Source organism: Lepidochelys kempii, chromosome 9 (assembly GCF_965140285.1).
Source record: "Lepidochelys kempii isolate rLepKem1 chromosome 9, rLepKem1.hap1, whole genome shotgun sequence".
Taxonomy (NCBI): Eukaryota; Metazoa; Chordata; order Testudines; family Cheloniidae; genus Lepidochelys; species Lepidochelys kempii.
In genome coordinates this window covers 78,901,148-78,922,222 of record NC_136388.1, presented here as the reverse complement: position 1 = coordinate 78,922,222, position 21,075 = coordinate 78,901,148, and the positions used below count along the sequence as shown (strand labels likewise).

Sequence of the window (21,075 nt, the reverse complement as noted above, 5' to 3'; positions counted from 1 at the left end):
CCTGCAAAGGGCCCCACAGAGGTAGGGCTCTGAGAATCCCAGATTAGAGTGGGGGACCCAAGGGTACCTTGCATTGCATGTGCCTATAGACAGCTTCCCTGCAGACCCTCCATGCGGGGATCGTGCCCCTGAATGTGTGTGTGTGTGTTTGTTTGTGTGTGTGGCGGGGGGGGGGTTAATGCCAGAGACTGAGAACTCTCCTTTGTGAGGGTGCGTGTGGCCCTTTAAGAGCTGAGGCTCTGCGCTCTGTCCCCTTCCCCCACTTGAGTCGGCTGCGTCTGTCCTTTTAAGTCTGGGCGGTTCCGCCAGCTGGGTCCGGCGTTGCCATGGATACTCGGGCGAGTGACGTAATCTCTACGCGCGCTGCGCGGACCGATGACGTAGTGGATCCGTCTCCACGTCGCATCAACAGCAGCCGGGGTAGCGGGGCCAAGATGGCGGAGGCAGAGGAGAGTAGGTCTGGGGGAGCTGCGAAACCGCTGGTAAGAAAGGAGTCGGGGCGTGGCCCGACCCCTCCCGGCGGTGGGAGGTATGGGGGAGACCCAGCATCGCCACGCCTGGGTGGAGGGGCCAGAGCTGAGAAGGGGGGTGCCCGGACTCCTGGGTTCTGTTCCTGGCTGGGGCGTGGGGTTCAGCTCAGTGGTTGAGCTGAGGGGGAGGGTCTAGAGGTTGTGGATGGCTCATGGATTCCTGGGGTTTGTCCTGGGATTGGGGGAAAGAGGAGTCCAGTGGTTCGAATGGGGCAGGTGTGTTTCCCATTTCTGCCACTGACTTTCTGAGAGACCTTGGGAAAGCTACTCTGTTTTTCCGTGCCTCAGTTTCTTCACCTGTAACTTGGAGACAGTTGCACTAACTCATGGGCGTAGAGGGGATGAGGGGGAAGGCTTAAATAATTACCACTCTTCTCCCCCACACCCATGATAGATGCTAGAGTCAAGCACAGCAATAGTGTTATTTTAGAAACTTTCCTCAGGCACTTTGCAGATCCCTTTATAGGCTCTCCTGAACAGGCTTCCCTTCAGAGCAGACCAGGCTACTCCTTATTTGCTTGCATCATTCAACAATAGGTGTAAAAATCCTGTTACTGCTGTTGGTGGTGGAGAAATGTATTATTCACCACATACACTTTCATTTGGTGCTTCATCTCTGTAGTATATGTTAGGGATATGGATATGTGTATATTGTTCACTTCACAGTGGTCCCTGCTTTCCTGCTGTGATAAATGCATTGCTGTCAATATTATAAAATTATATAGCACCATCAATGTACACAGCTCTTTACAGGACATAGACAAATCTTGTAGCCTGACCCAGAGAGCTTACAGTGTAAATAAGGACAAACACAAGTCATAAGGTAACGGGAGGGAGTACTTGGGATTTATTGATAGGAGAAGAAAATAACCTTTGATTGTAATTATGGTCCCTCCTGCTCACACATTGTGGCTTGCCTCTTAGTTGTGAATTGTTTGAAATAGGGAGGCTGCTACTAGAATACTTATTTAAATATTCTTTTTGTAAAGTAGATTGCTCATTACTCTCTTTATACTCTGCACAAAAATTCCTAGGCAAACATCAGCTATTTTCCGTATTAAAAAAACGTTTAAAAAACTGATTAGTTTGCAGGTCTCTCAGATGTGTCAATATCAGAAGACATTCCAGTGGAAGGGGAGATCACAGTTCCTGTTGGATCTCACTCCCCTGATGAAGACTACTCCACATTGGATGAACCTGTTAAAGATACTATTGTGAGTTTTGTATCCCTTACTGCAGTGGTTTTCAACTTGTGGGCTGTGGACCCTTGGGGGTCCGCAGCCTATGTCTAAAATTTCCAAAGGGGTCTGCACCTTCATTTGAAATTTTTTGGGGTCTGCAAATGAAAGAAGGTTGAAAACAACTGCTTTACTGTGTCTGTGGTAACACATGAAGTTTTTCTGATCTCTTGGGCGAAATACCACAAGAAATGTTGGTTTTCTTGCTTTGTAATTGGTTGTAAATTTTAAAATTCAAAATTTTACAAAACAAACTCTTTTGGGCAAGGAATCTGAATTACAAACATAAAAATCCTCAAATTTGTTCTCTGTGACCCACTGAAAATTTCTGTAGTTGCCAGGGCATCAAGCGGGGATGAGGAATTAGCCAGATAATGAAATCTCCTCTTGGAGCAGCAAACAAATAACATTATTAGCTGGATGTTATGAAAAGAGGAATCTAGCTAATTTCATGCACTGGGACTATTATCCAGTTATTGGTTGCTGCGAATCTAATTTTTATACCATTATAAGGCATGCTATAGAAAGCATTTGACCCAAATATCTCTTGATTTAATATCAGTGCTGTGTTATGATTTATAGCTTGCAAAAGTATTTCCCCCTTCATTTTGTTAACACTTTAATACCTGTGAAATGGTGTACTAGAGATGTCATTTGTGTGTTTCAGATGCGAGATCTAAAGGCAGTTGGAAAGAAATTTGTGCATGTCATGTATCCCAAAAAGAGCAGCGCGCTCCTTAGAGACTGTACGTATCAGATTTTGTAAATCTTGGGAAGACCAACATTACAAGACAAATATTCCTAAAAGTCACTGCATGGGTTGGACGAAGTCTTTGCTTTAATGAAATATCTGGAAAATAGAATAGCCATATGTTATTTCTCTGCAAGATACAGAATAACAAAAGCAAATGAGGCAGTTGTGTGAAGAGGCGGAACAACACTGACATCTCTTTAAAGTGAACTGTTTATCAGAATGAGTCCAGACGTTCTTAATTTGAATGCATCTTTATATACAGTATATGACACCACATGTTAGCTATGACAATTTTGGGATTGGGAACTGGAAAAGGGGTACACTGGGCTGCTTTAATACTCTTTTTTGCTAGAGAGATACTGTTCTGAACATCAGTATCTGATGTCATTCTGTTTCTTTCTCTACAGGGGATCTTTGGGGTCCTTTGGTGCTGTGTGTGTCACTTGCACTGTAAGTACCTGTTATCTTTCTATGTGTGAATGGTGGAGGGAATTTCTGACATGTCATGGTCAGGTTACTCTAGTGCTTAGGCTGGTGTGCTACAGATATTAATGGTGAAACTTATATGAGCAATTGACTCTCTAAAACCCTAAACTTATTAAGGGCCTCTCTTTTTATTTGGGATTTTAGGGTAAATGTAGGTAATAAATTATTCCTGTCTAGCCCTGCTGTCTTGGGGATAAATTATATTGAAAACTACAGAGGTCCTGGTAATTCTTGATTTTAGTGTGTACAGCAAGTATTCTTTGGGCTAAATGTTCTGCGTTTTATATGCGTTATCCAGAAAGGAAATGCAAGCTTTGTTGCTCATCCACACAGAGACACTCATGTGATATGAAAACTCTGGGTTTAATATTTTTTTTTGTTACCCATTTGTCATTTCAAAATACAACTGAGGGCAGTTCCAAAGCAAACTTACACTACTGAAAGTCTGCTCAATTGTTTTTATTTTGCTGCATAATTGTAAAGCACGAAAGCCTTAATCTCTTCTTTTGACTTTTAAAATGCTGTTAGCATGGTTGAATCAGGAGGCACTATCCCATGGGGCAAGCTTATATATTAGAAGAAGTTTCTATTTGCACCTTGCACAACATGGTTGAGTTATAGATCCCTAAGGCAGTCAGTTTTAAATCTGTATGGGTATATAAAAAGACAAACAAGAGCAAGGCTTTGATTCTCCTGGTTAAAATAACACCATCCTTAACTTTTGCAGCAATGAATGATGATCCATAAGGTATAACTGTTGGATACTATTCTAAAAAAAACCTAGTTACTATATCACTTTTCCTTTTATATATACAGCTGCAGTACTAAGTCATCCATGAGTTGTACTAATGGTCTGGAAGCTATAGCTATCGACACTTCCCCTTTTCACCTGGCCAATGTTGTGTGTTGGAAAAAACAAACAAACCCACCATGAGGATAATTTACTTTTTATCTATGGTAAAATAAATGTGCATGTACATAAAAATTGTGTATAGTTGACTGTCTTCCTCCATTCATTTAACTTGTCATCTTGGCTGTAATTTTTTCAGGGTATGGACCATGTATGAGCTAGGCGTACAACACAATGTGACCCCAATCTGGATTAGGCCTTCTGGGTCCTACTGCAGAATACATGTTTAATGTAGCAATACTGTAAGAATACATCACTTAGCATTTCATATCTGCAGAGTATTGTGAACACTAATTACTTTCCTCATTCCAATGAGGTAGGAATTAATTTACCCCCCAAAGTAAGTTACTTTAAATGATCTGAAGGCATCTGGAACTAAAAAGTGTGTATCAGATACTGTCTTCAGTATATTCCCTATCAGATTCGAACTGTGTTGAAAGAGCATAATCTACTTGACATCTAGTAATATTGAAAGTAGTTTTGACATTGCTATTTATATTGCAGTGGCACCTAGAAGCCTCAACCAGATTAGGGCCCCCTTGTGATAGGCACTGTACAAACATAGTAAAAGGCAATGTCCAGAACGATACTCTGCAAATTTTTCAGAAATCCATGGTTCAGTCCCTGGTGACAGCCAAAATAGTGGCGGTTACCTGTCTTCCATCTCTGACCTCTCCTTTTTATCTTTAGATCCAGGTTCAATTCCTTGCTTTGCTTGTGTGATCTTGGGCATGTCACTTAGTCTCTGTGTCTCATTTCTCCACCTTAAGATAGTTAATAGTATTTCACTACTTTGCAGGAATGTTGTGAGGATAAATACATTAAAGATTGTAAGGTGCTTGGCTACTAAAGTAATAGGGGTAAAGTAATAGTAATCTAAATATATGTACTTCAGATTCTCATTTACACTAAGGCATCCTTATGCTGCCAGAACAGTGTAATAAAACCTTTGTGATCCTCATTCCAATTACTCTAGTTACACCTGCTCCTGAGTCTCCCTGGCCAATTTGTTGGGTTTTTTTTAAGTTGCAGTTTCCTATTTTTTTAAAAAAAGTGGTAATGCAAAAGATCTACATCAACAAAACAGAAATTGATTAGACATAAAGTACTGTCAACTGCACAAAGTAAAGAACCTGTGGAGCAAATTAACTAATTTTTCTCATCTTTCAGTTGTTGTAATCTTGGGTATTACACGGTAACAGTTGTAGGTAAAATCTTTTAGAGAAATGATTTTTTTTTTTTAAATGGCATACCTTTCAATTCGGTCACGTTTGTTTCATCTGTCCAAGCCTCACTTTTATTTCCTCGTTTTGTGGTTCAGTGGATAGAACTCAGGATTCCAAATCAGGAGACTTGAGTTCTGTTGCTTGTAACTCTACTAACTCATTGTTTCTCCTTGGGTAAATCACTTGTAAAATGGGAATAAAACCCACCTTTGGAAAGTGCTTGTTGATCTATGGGACAAAGTCCATTACTACCACATTCATACCTTCTTCTGTGCTGCCCTTCTGACTTTCCTTAGCTTTGTACATCAGTTCTGTCTCATTCAAAACCTTTCTTAATCTATCTGTTGGTAATCTCTCAAAGTAAGCAGTGCATCCAAATCTGTTTTAAAAATAAACAAATCCTCCATACCACTTTAAGATATGACCTTCCTTTGACCATCCACTGTTGTATGGCCTCCATCATTGTATTACTGAAGTATCTTTGTTTGTCTAACTTGCACTATAAACTCCATGGGGCAGGAGTTGTCGTCTTCTCTTTTGTACAGAACTGATCATGCTATAAACATGATAAATAATAAACAAAGAGAAATTTGACTCCAACCTACCTGAGAGTCATCATCTCTTAGGCTTAATATAGCTGTTAGAAATAAAACATGAAATAAAGTTACTGCCCTGTGATCATCTAGTATTTTGCTCTGTTCTCTGCCTCAGGATGCTTCAGGGAGGGTCAGCAGACAGTAAAGAAGATGGAGGTCCCCAGTTTGCTGAGGTCTTTGTTATCATCTGGTTTGGAGCAGTTGTCATTACACTAAACTCAAAACTGCTTGGAGGAACCATGTGAGTATCCATATGAACAATAGCAATGAAAATGCTCTAGTGTGTGGATTAACATTTTTGTTACTTAGACACAACTTCCTTGTCTGTCTTCCTCCATCTCCCTTTGCCCCCTTCTAGATCTTTTTTTCAGAGCCTTTGTGTCCTGGGTTACTGTGTCCTGCCTCTGACAGTGGCTATGCTCGTGTGCAGGCTGGTACTACTAGCAAGCTCGGGGACTGTCAGCTTCATTGTGCGACTTGTTGTAGTGATGGCTATGTTTGGCTGGTCAACCCTAGGTAAGGAAGTTTTGGCAACAGAACTGTATCATGGATGCAAAGGAATTAAGAGTTTAGTCCTTTTTCTGTTAAGAAAGGTGGGCCTGCCAGGCAGTCTGCTGGTGGCATGGGTCAAGAAGAGATCATGGTTTGGGTTCTCTAAGTTGGTGAGGTTTTGTGGAAGCAGCACTCTCAGCCCTTGAGGTGAAAGGGAGTCTGCCCTTCCCCATGTCCCAGCTGATGCTCATGGTCAAAGCCATGTTGATGGACTCACATTTGCTCTGCAGTTAGCATTTCTTGCCTGGAGGAAGGGTTGCTATAATATGTTGCTTTTGAAGAGGAGAAGAACAGTATATTACACCAACATAGGAGTATTAGACCAGGAAATAAAGTCCCCATGTTAAATACCACTGGAAAACACTTATTTAATGTAAACATTTTTGCAGTATTTGTGCCAGTCTTATTTTGAAAATATGTTGCCTGGCATGTAACATCCTCTAAATGTTTCCTTTCCAACTGATAAAGGAAGACATACAAGTGGTGAGGGGGAGAAATGTCTTCAGCACAAAATGTAGGAGTCTTCTCTTTTTCCCTTCACCTTTAAATGTACAGGAGATCCTAATTTAGCAGCATTTATTGGTTTCTGATTCAGTTTGAAAATCTTTTAGCTTTGTGCACATTTCAAGTGTGTTCTCTCTCTTTGTCACCAGCATCCACAGCCTTTCTGGCAGACAGCCAGCCTCCAAATCGCAAGGCTCTTGTTGTTTACCCCATCTTCCTCTTCTACTTTGTTATCAGCTGGATGATTCTCACCTTTACACATCAGTGATGAGGGATCAACAGAGACTGCACAGAGAACTGGAAGTTTTCATAAATACTGCTGTTAATTTGTGGGCTTTATCTCCAATGCATAGATCTTGCATACTGTAAAAAAGCAGGCTATGGGATAAAGCCAGAGAGCTGAAGAATTCATCATTTCTAAGATTGAGATATACAAGGAGCCAGTTGCTTGAAAGATACTGAAATCCAGCTACTGAATTTTATTTAATCCTGCTGTTTAGTATAAATAAAAAATGCCCAGTCTGAGAAGAGAGGAATGCAGACAAAGGAAGGCAGTTTCCATGAGAATGGAGAGGATAAAATCCTATCTTGGAACTTCAAGAAGATTGATAACTGAAGACTAGGTAATAACTATCTGGCTTAGCAGAATTCCCATTCATGCTTGGAGTTCTCTTTAAAATTGAATATTGCCCTATGAATAATAGAACACATTTGCTGACCCATGGGAAGAAGGGTATCTAAATCCTGGCTCTTTCCTAGATGTGCAAAGAGGTGAAATCTATACAAAGTGCATCCCGGGCAATAATTTTTCCTTTTCAGATCAAATTTCAGGTCTCAGCAAAAATACGCATGTTTGCTCCATTCGTTTCATTGTCAGAGCATGTCTGAAGGGAGCTGTTTCTGTTCACACTGATGCAAACTGCTCTTGTGCACTTATGCACTTCAGTCATTTCATGTGTGTCATTTTATACAAACTAAATGTCTCAAATACTAGTGTGACACTAACTGATCCATACAATTTCACAAGGAGATGGTGTTTGCACTGGACACTTACAAATTCCCCTTTGGGTAACACAAAATCAGAATGTCAAAGTCCAGAGGAAGGCTTCAGATTCTTTACTTTGAAGGTGATGGCACTGATTGCTCAGCTATCACTCTACAACTTTTGAACAGAGAATTGGGCAGGTGGAGAGCAGTGTACCATCGCTGCAATGCATTCCTACTGAGTGAACTGAATTTTTGGTACTTGAGACATTTGCCGATTAGCATACAAAACAAGGACTCAAACCTGTTGTTATATTTAGGATGGAGGAATGAATTAAATGGTCCATAAGTGAAGGTGTTGGCTGCTCTGAACTAGTATGGGGATCTGGTGCTTAATTGCTTAGAGTAACTTATTGGTTGTTTAGAGGGATGGCATTTCCACGTAAATGTTAGTATTTTGTGCATATGGCTCCTGCTTTTGGTAGGGGGAAATATGAAACTTCTGTATATTTAGACTGAATATTTATAAAAGGGGATGGAATCTTCCTTCAAATATGTGCTACGTGTACATGCCTGTTCCACACCTGCAGAAGCTGATACAGATACACAAAGATAACATTTGGCATAGGTACTGTTTGAGAGTCACACAGAGGTTATTTGTGTTGCATAGTAAGCAACACATGAGGAGAGCTGCAAAACATCGAAACTTGGGGTGGAGGTAGGGGGGGAAAAGTTGCTGTTCAAATATATAGTTAATTCTAAAGATGAACATAATGTCATGCTTTCTTATGTAGTAGTAGATGCAAAATAGTCCTGAAATTGACTAGTCAGATCCTATTTGATGTAAATATACTTAGTTTTATTTTTAAATATAAAGTGCAGATCTTTCTAAACACTCGTATACGCACATGTTTAGGATCCCAAATCACTGACTGTAGATTGTAAGAAATTGATTCATGTTTGGCGGGCACAAAGGTTGTGGAGAAAACTGATTTAGTTACTTCCTGCGAAGACCTGGGGCTCCTGCTTCTTCCTGTCTGCAATAGTTGACATCAGTGAGTTTGCGGAGCAGACAGCTTCATTTACTGCCTTTCTTATGCTATATTCATTTGCTGCTGAGGGAGCTGTAAGTATTCAGATTAAAGTATGCATTTCAAGTATGCAATGGTGCATTTTTAAGTTCATACTCAAATTGTTACTGATATGGGATGTGAAATGGCTTTGTATATTTGTTTTTAAAGCTGTGCAGTTCACCTTTTCAGTCCAGTTAAATCAAGTGCACTTTATAAGATGTTAAAAACAAATATTTTAGGCAAGTGAAAAAGATAGCAAATCTGTTAGATCATTAAAATTAGACTCTTTCGGTCCAGTTACTCATTTCTCTACTCAAATGAGTACTCTCATCGAGATCAATGGCATTGTTCATAAGAGTAAGAATTACATAATTAAAACCTAGTTGTGCACACTTTCCAGAAAGTCTTTTCTGAAATTTTTTTCCAGTGTCTCTTATGATTTAAACTGTTAGATATGAATTTCTTTAAAATAAATAACGTAATTTATCAGTATCTCCTTGAGAGGGGACAGTGGTCAGGAAAGAGGAGTTTTTAATTTAAACTACAAATGTTGTGAGAAGCATGATTTAAAATCCTCCATGCTTTATTTTGTTTACTTCTGAGCTTCAAGGTGGCTTGCTCTATGAGAATTAATATATTGCTCTTAGGTTATGACTGGAGGAGGAGGGTTATTTTTGTTGATTTAATCATTTAAAAGTAGCCATTGTAGGGTTTTTCGTTAACGTGAAAAGGGGTAGGGGAAAATGTTCCAGTTATACAGTGAAGGTGTAACTTTTGGCTGGTAGCAGTAATTCCTTTAGTGTGGAAACTGCTCCCTTTCAAAGCAGTAAAGTCTATAAATTCAGATACACCTGCTTAGAAAGCATAACTCCTTAAAGTCTATAGCCGTGTACAACAGGATGCAGGTGAGGAACTGTATATATTCTGAAATTTCATGCTTCCAGTTGAATAAACCAACATTTTTTTTTTTAAAACCATCACTGCTTCTAGTTGCTACAGTTCATTGTTTCAGTAAATCCACCCAACTGCACTAAAATTCCCCTGATGATACCAGTGTATTTCAAGTATGAAAAAAAAAAAACAAAAAACCCTTTAAAAACAATTCTCTGTACAGCATTATCTTCTGTTCTGAAGAAGCTTGTCTGCATATCTGTCTTGGCCTATTGGAGGAGGAAGGGAAATGTTTGTATTTTGGAAAGTCTAACCCTTTTTGTAAACAAAGCCTTATCTTATGAAAAAATATGCTGAGAAGGCAAGCAGCCCTGAATATGGGCATCAAGTTGTATGGATCCACAATTGCTCCTTTCTGTTGATTTTTATTTCAATTCATAAAAGCTAGAAGCTAAAATTAGTCTAATTTTCTATGATTCTTGTGAACAGGAACTTGACTGATTATAGATCAAAGATATTACTATAGCCTGAGGACTTTCCATCTTAAGAGTTTGATTGTGATGTCCGAAATGTATGTGTTCTGGAGTGACTTATCCAAGACGCACACATTACTCATGTTTGCTGTAGTTAAAATACACCTAAAATAGTTATGGGTAACCTGAAGTTCCTACTGATAAAATGTTTCCGTACTAATATGTGGACAGCTAAAGCACTCAGCTACAGATGTTCATCTGTCAGATGGAGAGACAAGATTTGCACTCCATGTATTGTTCACAAAATGTTATGATTGAAATTTTATGTTTGTGCAGCAATTCTTCTCTTTGGGAGGTTTGGGGACACACTTAAAGGGATACCAGCAACTGAAAAAAATCACACTTCTGTCTGAAGCCTTTTCTGTTATTAACAGCAGGTACAAATATGACTGTAGCTGAATAAAATTTGACAGCATTTTGTGTACAGTTAGCTTACCGCTGTTTAAATTGATTGTTTCCACAGCATTTGGGTGGAGGTCAAGGATTTTAAAATAGGAAAATGTAACTCTAAAATCACAAATGTGGGCAGGTTTAACACCTGCCCCTACTTCTAATTTATCTTTAGAAACTAATTCCAGTTGACTATGTTCCTTCAAAATTGCAGCATTGTATGAGTAGTCCGTGGTAACATATATTGAGTGGTTCTAAATCTACTTTCAACATGCTTATCTGATTGTAAATCATATAGCCATTGTATCTGGCTTATATCTTTGTATTCCTCCAAAAGAATGTGTACAGTTAATCCATATAAGCACAATATTTATTTGTTTATGGTTTGAGGATGCATATGGTCATTTGCTGTCTTACTTACCAAGGGGAACAGTGTCTCTCTTTCCATTTTAACGCTGGTGATGGGGAGAGGGGAAGGTCAGGGTGTGGGGAGTAGAGTAGACTTTTTGCCTTAATGAAATGTATAATTTTTCTGTAGTGAAAGCAGATGCTCTTCTGATGCATAAACCGGTATTCTTTCCCACTCAAACTTTGGCAGTGTCACTTGTACGTTTTGAAAACCCCTTTGAATCTGAATGGAGTTCAGTCTTCTTCCCTTATACCTACTGGACCTGTGAAAAAGAGAACATGTAAATTATTTGTTAAATTTTAAAGTAATATATTAAAATACTGAAAAGGACACTGTGTGTGGTTTGAAAGTAGTGTATGTGCTGTACTGCTGACTGCACTCTAGGATCTATGTTAGCTGGCAGTTCTCTCTAATATTTTTTTAAATACCAACTTGGACAGTCTTTATGGTAAGCATTATGCAACCTGAGCTATCAGGACCTGGGAGGGAACACAGCAGCTACCTGTTGGGCCGAGAGCATTCTTGTGACAGGCTCTGAAGGAAATCCTATCCAGCCTTTGTCCAAAGGAACATGAGTTTTATGTGGTCTTCAGGGAAGATGGTCTGAATTAAGGAAGGATGGGGAAAGAAGCACTTCTTCTTTCTCCATTGGCTTGGGTTTTGTGCTTGTAAAATGCTCCCATGGGTATAAGTAACTCGTGAATTCTGACATGGTAGTATTTTGCACCCCGTTTTCACATGTATACACACCAAGGTGCAAAGCAGGGGAGAAAAAGTCCTAGCAGGACTTATCCTATTCACTGTACTAAAAACCTCCTATATTAGGGGAGGAACACAGCTCCCATTAGGGCACTCTGTTAACACTTCTGTGGGTTGGTTTAATAATTGTACTCCCATCTGATCCTGATCCATACTGGCTCTGCTCCTGCTTAATCTGTGCCCCTCTCACACCTGTCCACTCACATAGGCTTCTTCAGGTGAAAGGGTTACTAAACTTTCAGTGTCCCTGAATGCAGCTGATCATGGTCCCTACCAGTATGAACATCAGGAAACAAATAACCTAATTTCAGTTATCTTGCAGGAGTAATTTGCTGTTGTCCCTTATTCACTTGAAAACATACCAACACTAATGTGTGGTCTCTCAAGACATGGGCAGTGAGGGAGCTTTTCCACTCGAAACTTTTTGTCGTAATGTGACCCTGTTTGGTACTGTAGAACTCCTGCTTTTTAGTATAACTTACTGAGCTATTATTTGGTGTTACCCATATTTCTAATGAAAGACTTGGGAATGAATTCATCCATATCGGGTTTTAAAAGATTAATAATCTCTTAGATGCACATTTCTATTAGTGATATTTCTTACTGCATGATTGTACAGACAGGCGATGTTACAAGGCATAGGTAACCCACTCTTCATGCTGAATCTCCTTACTGCATTGATTAGCCCTGTAGTAACCTCCCTTCCAAGCAGATAAAATTGTATATGGAACTAAATTACCTTTTTAAGAGCTGTATTCCTTCAGCCAAAGAACTACTTACTTCCTGAGGGGCTAACTGTTGTTAATGGTCATGCAACAGGCACAAAACATGCATATATGTCTAATCGCTACTGTGTTTGAATCAGGTATTAAACTAGGAGGAAGTAACAATAGCATGTGCTTACTTATTAGCCTGCAAAGACCTGGCAGGTAATAATAACCGGATGAGGACTTTCAGCTACTCCAGCCTGGCTTGGATTTGAGCCAGCTACCTAAAGGTGTACTTATATAATACCTGTAGTGGTTTATCCTCAGGTTACAAAGTGCAAATGCTATTCCAAGTACCAGTCACACTTGTTGGGGAGCTAGCACTAGGGAAACAACACAATCACATTTTTCACTCTCTAAACATATTACCTTCTTGATGTGCTTCCTACTTGCTGTGCTGCCATGCCTATATGTGGATTATCAGTGTTAAATAAGCAGTGGTTAGCTACTTGCCCTCCAAAATGTACCATGCTGTTAATGTCAAATCTGATTTACTTGAAAAATATTCTTGCCCAAAAAGAAAAGGAGTACTTGTGGCACCTTAGAGACTAGAAAGCTTATGCTCAAATAAATTGGTTAGTCTCTAAGGTGCCACAAGTACTCCTTTTCTTTTTGCGAATACAGACTAACACGGCTGTTACTCTGAAACCTGTCATTCTTGCCCAAGTGGCCACAGGGGGGCAGCATTACCTTTACAAAGAAATTACTATTTAATTGCCTCAATAAAGAACAGAAATGAATATTTGCATCTCTGTGCTTCACAGTCCCCCTTCACACCTCCCAAGAAAGACTTCAGAAACATGTGTCAGCCTGTTCTTTCATTCCAAGTCTATTTTGTGAGCATAATCTCTGCCGTGAAATGCAGTACATGGAATTTAGAGTTTTGCAATGACCAGCTTGCTAGATTCTCTGTCATTTGAATGAGTTTGACTGTATGGATTCTATCAATTTTCCCCCTTCTGTAACTTCATTTATTGTATTTTGAGGGGAGAGTTGAGAGATTTTATTTTAAAAGGAACAGGGTATTTTTTAAACAAAATGCTAAGTCACTGGAGGAGGATTAAATGGGAATTGTTTTTAAAAAGAAAACAACAAAAAACATAAGTGATGCATAACAATACAACATCAGATAAAATTGCTTGCAGAAAATCATAGAGATGGAAGAGACTTCTTCCAGTCTTCTCTTCAGTCCTTGAAAGTTCTTAAACACAATAGCTTGCCTGCTTTTGCAATTTTTGCCGTAATTGCTCAGTACTAATGTAATTTTACTCTTGGCAAGGTCTGGTTTGGTGAAAAATTGAGCAAATGAGTTATAATTACTGCATTTGGGTGATAATTTTAAGACACTTTTAGGCTCACAGCATCTTATGATCAGTATTACATTAGAGTAATTGCGCAATTAGTACTAAACTTCTGCCCACCTGTCAGCTTTTGCTTAGACAGATTTAAAGATAGGACTATGATTATGGAGTATTTGGTAGCAAGCTGCTATGTTTTTTTTACATATTAGTAAAAGGAATGTTAGCAAGATTAGTCTGTCAAAAGCTTTTTGCTAATGCCTGTATTTGAAATCCATGTTTTTGTGATTTTCGGATAGGATGGGAAGGGGTAAAGGGCAAAATCCTTGTCTCCAAGCTGGGAAAACTATTTTGAGGCTATCTTGAATCACACAGAGAAATAGATAAATTAGGTCACTAAATCTAACAAAGAATATGTCAGGGGGATTTGATGCCCCCAGGAATTAGGAATAGAATACAGAACCTATTTTCCTAAGAACATAAGAATGGCCTACTAGATCATACTAATGGTCCATCTAGTTCAGTATCCTGTCTTCTGACAGGGGCTGGTGCCAGATGCTTCAGAGGGAATGAGAACAGGGCAACTTATTGAGTGACCCATCCCTTGTTATCCAGTCTCCGCTTCTAGCAGAGGTTTAGGGACACCCAAAGCCTGGGGCTGTGTCACTAACTATCTTGGCTAAGAGCCATTGGGAGACTTGTCCTTCATGAACTTATTTAATTTTGAACTCTGGTTTATACGTTTGGCCTCAACACCCGCTGGCAATGAGTTCCACAGGCTAATTGTGCATTATGTGAAGTATTTCCTTTTGTTGTTTTAAACCTGTTAACTTCATTGGGTGACCTTTGGTTCTGGCGTTACGTGAAGTGGTAAATAACACTTTCTCCAGACTGTTAATGGGTTTATAACTATAATATCCACCCTTAGTTCTCTCTTTTCTAAATTGAACAATCCCAGTCTTTTTAATAAAAAGAAAAGGAGTACTTGTGGCACCTTAGTGACTAACCAATTTATTTGAGCATAAGCTTTCATGAGCTACAGCTCACTTCATCCCTTAGTGACTAACCAATTTATTTGAGCATAAGCTTTCGTGAGCTACAGTTCACTTCATCCGATGAAGTGAGCTGTAGCTCATGAAAGCTTATGCTCAAATAAATTGGTTAGTCACTAAGGTGCCACAAGTACTCCTTTTCTTTTTGCAAATACAGACTAACATGGCTGTTACTCTGAAACCAGTCTTTTTAATCTTGTATGGAAGCTGTTCCAGTAATACCTCTAATAATATTTGTCCTTTTCTGTACTTTATCCTATTCTAATATCTTTTCTGAGATGAGGTGACCAGAACTGCACACAGTATTCAAGGTGTGGGTTTACCATGGATTTATTTAGTAGCATTATGGTATTTTGTTTTATCTATTCCTTTACTAATGGTTCCTAACATTCTGTTAGCTTTTTTGACTGCTGCTGCACACTGAGCAGATATTTTCAGAGAAGTATCCACAATGATTCCAATCTCTTTCTTGAGTGGTAACAGCTAGACCTGTCATTTTGCATGTCTAGTTGGGATTATGTTTTCCAGTGTGGATTACTTTGGTTTTATCAACATTGAATTTCACCTCCCATTTTGTCAGCCAGTTTTGTAATATCCCTTTTGGAACTCTTCGCAGTCAGCTTTGGACTTCACTATCTTGAATAATTTTGTATCATCTGCAAACTTTGCCCCCTCACTGCTTACCCCTTTTTCAAAACCATTTATGAGTATGTTGAACAGCACCGGTCCCTGTTCAGATCCTTGGGGGGGACACTGCTATTTACCTCTCAACCTTTTTTTAATCAGTAAACTAGTTTTGCTAGAAAAGTCACAGAAAGTGACTACAGTCAAAGCAGGTTTCAGAGTAACAGCCGGGTTAGTCTGTATTCGCAAAAAGAAAAGGAGTACTTGTGGCACCTTAGAGACTAACCAATTTATTTGAGCATGAGCTTTCGTGAGCTACAGCTCACTTCATCGGATGCATGCTGTGGAAACTGTAGCTGTCTGCTACAGTTTCCACGGCATGCATCCGATGAAGTGAGCTGTAGCTCACGAAAGCTCACGCTCAAATAAATTGGTTAGTCTCTAAGGTGCCACAAGTACTCCTTTTCTTTTTACAGTCAAAGCAAATTCTTTTAAAGTCTGGACTAATACTTGGAAATTTGTTTACAATATTTGCCCAGCTCTACTTATACTTTTAAGGAAGTTGGTGGTTATTTAGCATGGTTGGAATTTTCAGAGCAGTGTGGAAGTTCTATCACACTACACTCATCCATTGTAGAGGGAGTTGTGTGGTTAAAATTCTGCAGAAAGCTTTGAAAATCTCACCCCACATCGTATGTTTTCCCAAAACAAATCTGAATAATTCTTTAAGATAGGCAGTTTTCAGGTTGGGGACTGAAATATTTTCTAACCCATTTACCTTTGGCCTGTTACCAAGCATGTGATGTTTCAGCGCCAAAGGAAAATTTCTGAGAAATTCACAAGTGAGTGAAAACAAAATGCAAGCGAAAATTCTGAAAGTTTGCACTTACTGTTGTTACAAGTGACACCGGGTATGACCAGAACAGAAAGATCCCAGAACAGCGTCATTCTCTCATATTCAGTTTTCCGCTTTTTGAACTTGTTAGCAGTTTGAGTATTGACAGCTTCACTAGTTTCCCTGTGTAGTGAGTTAGCTTGTCATTTTTGCCCCGTACTATCAGTTGTTTGTGAGAGTCTCTTCCGCTGCTACAGTGCAGAGGGAAAAGCATTTTAAAAAATAGGAAAATGTAACTGTCAAACCCGCAAGGGTTTTGGAGGGGCATAAGGGTATTGATAGACCTGAAACTACTTCAAGCAAGAGCTGGCCAAAAACCAGAACATATTTTCAGCACTCCCCCGCCACCCTCAATTGCCCTTTTGCTCGAAGGTAGAGCTGGTCAAAAATTAACCCCTTTTTAGAGTCTAACTCTAAGTTCACTGTGTTCCTTTCAGGTGGGTTTCAATTAGTAGAAAGAAAGTGATGAGAGTGAGCAAAGGAAAATTTAGGTCACAATGAGGTCAATTGGACCAGAACTAGGGAACACAGTTCTCACTGAGGGAGTTATTCATGTTTGGACCAGACAAAACCCTTAGGAATGCACTACGTGGGGCAGCTTCGCATTGACAAGGGCTGATGATCTAATTGGATTTTTCTATCTCAATTCTAATGGGAGATAACACAAAGGGTGAGGAGTGTGCATGTGTGTTCCACCTTTTAAACAAACTCTTCTAGGAGGAGCTTGTGGGTCAGCTAAGTGACCTAGCAGTTGTGCTTTGCATTGTCATGTGGGAGAACCTAGGTCCTCAGCCTTGGAACCTAAGGCTTTGCTGTGCTGAGGTGTAACGTATGCTGCTCTGACAACATGATGAGATCTAAAATAGCAGATTTCCCCCCTGGAATACACTCTTGGGGGCTGTGGACAGATTCAGTGTAAATTAGAGCAGTACCGAGGCTGCTCTAATTTACATTGGGCTCTGACTCCAGCCCAGAACATAGGAGGTGCAAAGGTAGCTTAAAGTTGAGAATCTGGCCTTGGAGCTAAGGGTAGCACAGCCCTCGGTTATAGAGAACATTGTTTGCATTCTGGATCCAAGTAGTCTCTTGCACTCCAAAGCAGCAGAAGGTAGGTATGTCAATCCCTGAAGCCAGATCTAAGTGCAGTGCTGGATCCTCTTCCCTCACTCTGGGGCCCAGGACTTGGGACTGTTCTGCAGGTCCACCAGGTGAATCCCAAGGGGGCTTTTCCCCTGGCAGACTTGCTGTGGCAGCAAGAATTCTGCCCCTTGGGCCTGGAGCCATCTTGTGATAAGATGGTTTGGGCAGCAGGGAGCGCTGGCCAGGAGGCAACCTACCCGGGGATTTTCCCCACAGCCACATTCCACCCCTTCCAGCAGCGGTGGCTGGGATTTAGGATCAACATCTCCACCTAGCAAGCTGGGCTAACCCAGACCCCTGAGGGCTATGAGCTGCCCCAGCTGAAGCGGTCTGAGCTTTTTGTACTAGGAAGTAGCTCCCCTCCATGAGAGCCAGGGGGCAGCAAGGCCCGGCCCGGCCCTGCTCCAAGGCTTCCCCTTCAGCGCGCTGCACGCCAGCAGCAGACCCCTTTTACAGACGGGGACGATGAGGCCGAAGGCGGTTGCGCTACTTGCCCCCGAGCGAGTCAGTGGCAAAACTGGGCCGCTGAGAGCCCAGCAGCAGCCCTCCTCCCCGGCCGGGGCAGGAAAGGGTTAAGCTCTCCTCCTCCTCCTCCTCCTCCTCTTCCTCTCTTCCCCCCGGTGTACGGCTTCCCCCAGGTAGGCGTGTGGCAGCCGGGAAGGGTGATGTCATGGCAGGGCGGGGGGACCCCAGCCCGTCCGCGGCTGCTCCCGCGGCTGGCAGCTGAGCGGGGGAAGCCCCTGCCTGGGAGCAGCGCGGGGCGAAGATGCAGCCGGGCGCCGGAGGCCGACGGCCGGACCTCGGGGGGTGAGAAGGCGCCGCGGGGCCGCGCATCCCTCAGCGGCGACCTGCCAGCTCCGCTCCGGGCAGCAGCGCAGGGGGCGGGAGAAACCCGGCTGCGGCAGCCGGGATCCGCTGCTCTTGCAAAGGCGCCAGGTTGGCTCCTCCGGGGTCTCTGCGTGAGCCGCGGGGGAGAGGCCCCAGGGGCAGGGGCTTGCCCTCGGCTCTGATTCCAGCGGCCTGCCGCTGGGAAGCTGCGCCCGCTGCAGGTCGTATTTCGGGGAGCGCCAGGGGCGCTTTGGTTATTAGCATCTGCTTGGAGAACGTTATGGTGGGGTAGATGGAAAAAAAAAAAAAAAGGCTGGAAGTCTGTCGCTCACCCCTTGAGATAATGCCCCCTCTTGGCTGCCGAGGAAGGGGGTTGAAGGGTTCACGTTTTCCTGGAGGGTGCGGCGGGGCTCTCCGCGCCAAGCACAGAGCCAGCTCAGCCCTGGGGGAATGCAGGCTTCTTGTCTGAGCCCCTGATAGGGGATGGGGCCAGGGCCTGAAATTCTGAACTCTCCAGACCTGGCGGGCAGACCCGGGGTTCTAGTTCAGCAGCGCCTCTCTTACCTCCCTTCCTGTGTTCCGGGTGTCCCAGAGCAGTTTCCAGCCAAGAGTTAGAGCAGGGGTCGGCAACCTTTCAGAAGTGGTGTGCCAAGTCTTCATTTATTTACCTTGATTTATGGTTTCGCGTGCCAGTAATACATTTTAACGTTTTTAGAAGGCCTCCCTCTATAAGTCTGTATGATATAACTGAACTATTGTTGTCTGTAAAGTAAATAAGGTTTTTAAAACGTTTAAGAAGCTTCATTTAAAATTAAATTAAAATGCAGATCTTATCAGTTGAGTGTGAGCCTTGCCCTTGCTTTCCCTTGCTGAGTTTTCCAGTGTCTGTAAATACATTATCTTCTTTTGGGAGAGAGAGGTTCCTTTCATCCAGGCAGGCTGCGGTCTGGCAAGGGGCCGGCGGCCAAGACCCCAGCTAGCAGCGGGCTGAGCAGGGCCAGTGGCCAGAACCACAGGCTGGCAGCAGAGTGCCACTGAAAATCAGCTCGCCATAGGTTGCCGACCTCTGAGTTAGAAGGGTGGCAGCCCAGTAACCAGGCAGGCAAAGGTGAGAACCGTTTTGCCCTCAGCCGGCTGCTTGCAGCCATGAATGTCAGAGGGTATGCTACAGCCTGGATACTGAGGTTCTCCCCTGGGCTCTTTTTGGGAAGTGCAGTAGGAACGTTGTTTGAAAGGAAACTTTTCTTCTTCAAAGGATTAAATTCCTGGATGCAACTCTGGTGTTAATCACTAGCCTCTTTCCAGTTAACGCCTGATTTCAGATTCCCCTTTTTCTCCTAAGCCCTTCTCTTCAGGCTGCGTCTCTCGCCAAGTGACTGGGATGTCCCTGGCAGGGGAGCCAAAAATTAATAATGGAAAAGAAACCTGCCCAGAAGACTCAAAATCCCCATCTGGGGGAATTCTGGGAGGAAGGAGGCTGTGATAAGTCTGCAGATAAAGCTGAATTAAAACTGCAGAATCTCATAGAATCTCATCGAGCCTTTGCCTTTTTTCATAGGTGACTGAGGAAATGGCAGCAACAGCAGGAGGTTGAAGTCAAGCCTGGGACTGCTAAATCCTTATGCTGTCTGTATTCTCCTTGGAACAAAGGCTCTGCCCCCTCCTACTGGGTGTGATGCTGTGTCCCTGGCCTCTCTCAGCTGGGGTGCTCACTTTAGGAAACATTATCCTGCTGGAGGATGGCTATGGATGGAGTTGTTCCACGGACCGATAAGGTGAGTAGGAACTGGCAAGCTGGATTCAGGAGAATACAGGTTACATGCAGTCCTGTCATCAGGCAGAATGTGTCTGATCAAAGCATGGAGCAGTCTAAGAGTTGAAGCACAGGAGGAGGAATGATGTGGTGGGGAGCTAGTAAGTGGATGATTTCACTCCACAGAGGTAGAACAGACAATGCCCCCTAGCAATTCTCTCTGGCTAGTCCAGCAGCAGCAGTGACAGGGTCTAGAGAGGGCTGTGTCCAATCTTACGTTGCTGGAGTGTGTGTGAACATGACTTAGGGCATCTGAGGGTTAGAAATAAAGGGAAAACTGACAGAATCCTGGAGAGAATACAGATCTTTAAAAAAAAAATGCATTTACCCATATGGACAGTATAGTTTCATTATTCCAGACTCAGCCAATTTCCCTGAGCTGTGAGTGAGCATGTGTGTATAGTAGTAGATAGATAGATAGAACTAGATAGTTCTTGAGTCATGCAGCAAAATAAATAGTAGGAGGTTGTTAAATTGTTGGTACTTCTGGCACTGCTACACACCAATGGAATTCCCAGGCCTTCTGTTTTGGCTCAATCTGATGTTTGTGTGGGCTTGTATTTTGGAGCAGTGGAAGGGAGCTCTATGTGAATAAAAGCCCTGGAGACTGAAATCCTCTGTCTGTAAGAGAGATGCAAGATGGGCAACAGTTGTGCAAGTTTCCTCCACACCAACATGCTTCATACTTGACACAGGACCCGCTGGAGATGGAGTTTGGTCTCTGTGGCTCATTCAAACCCCTAGTTATCTCTGCTAACACTGCAAGCTAGAGAGGCAATTATTATCTATTTTAGGTTAACTTTCCTCTTGCATGTGTATGTTA

General features: G+C 42.0%; 2 protein-coding genes across 2 annotated transcripts in view; both read left to right on the top strand.

The window, feature by feature from the left end:
- The first annotated feature begins 326 nt into the window (after window positions 1-326).
- Window positions 327-13,105, top strand: YIPF6 (Yip1 domain family member 6). Its single transcript, XM_073360991.2, has 7 exons — window positions 327-482; window positions 1,616-1,744; window positions 2,436-2,514; window positions 2,930-2,972; window positions 5,856-5,981; window positions 6,099-6,256; window positions 6,946-13,105. Exons 1-7 carry the CDS (start codon window positions 327-329, stop codon window positions 7,062-7,064), a joined length of 810 nt encoding a protein of 269 aa, XP_073217092.1. The 3' UTR covers window positions 7,065-13,105.
- Window positions 13,106-18,350: 5,245 nt separating this feature from the next.
- The window catches only part of STARD8 (StAR related lipid transfer domain containing 8), a 142,100-nt gene continuing 139,375 nt past the window's right edge, over window positions 18,351-21,075 (top strand). Inside the window, exons 1-2 of the mRNA XM_073360982.2 lie at window positions 18,351-18,418; window positions 19,998-20,214. The gene's annotated coding sequence lies outside the window, so the exon portion shown is untranslated. The remainder of the gene's footprint in view (window positions 18,419-19,997; window positions 20,215-21,075) is intronic.

Excerpts from the sequence above, each read along its gene's own strand:
- YIPF6 (XM_073360991.2), top strand. The coding sequence starts at position 327 with ATGGATACTCGGGCGAGTGACGTAATCTCTACGCGCGCTGCGCGGACC. Across the intron at positions 483-1,615 it reads GGGGAGCTGCGAAACCGCTG|TTTGCAGGTCTCTCAGATGT; the intron begins GTAAGAAAGGAG and ends AAAACTGATTAG. Across the intron at positions 6,257-6,945 it reads GTTTGGCTGGTCAACCCTAG|CATCCACAGCCTTTCTGGCA; the intron begins GTAAGGAAGTTT and ends CTTTGTCACCAG.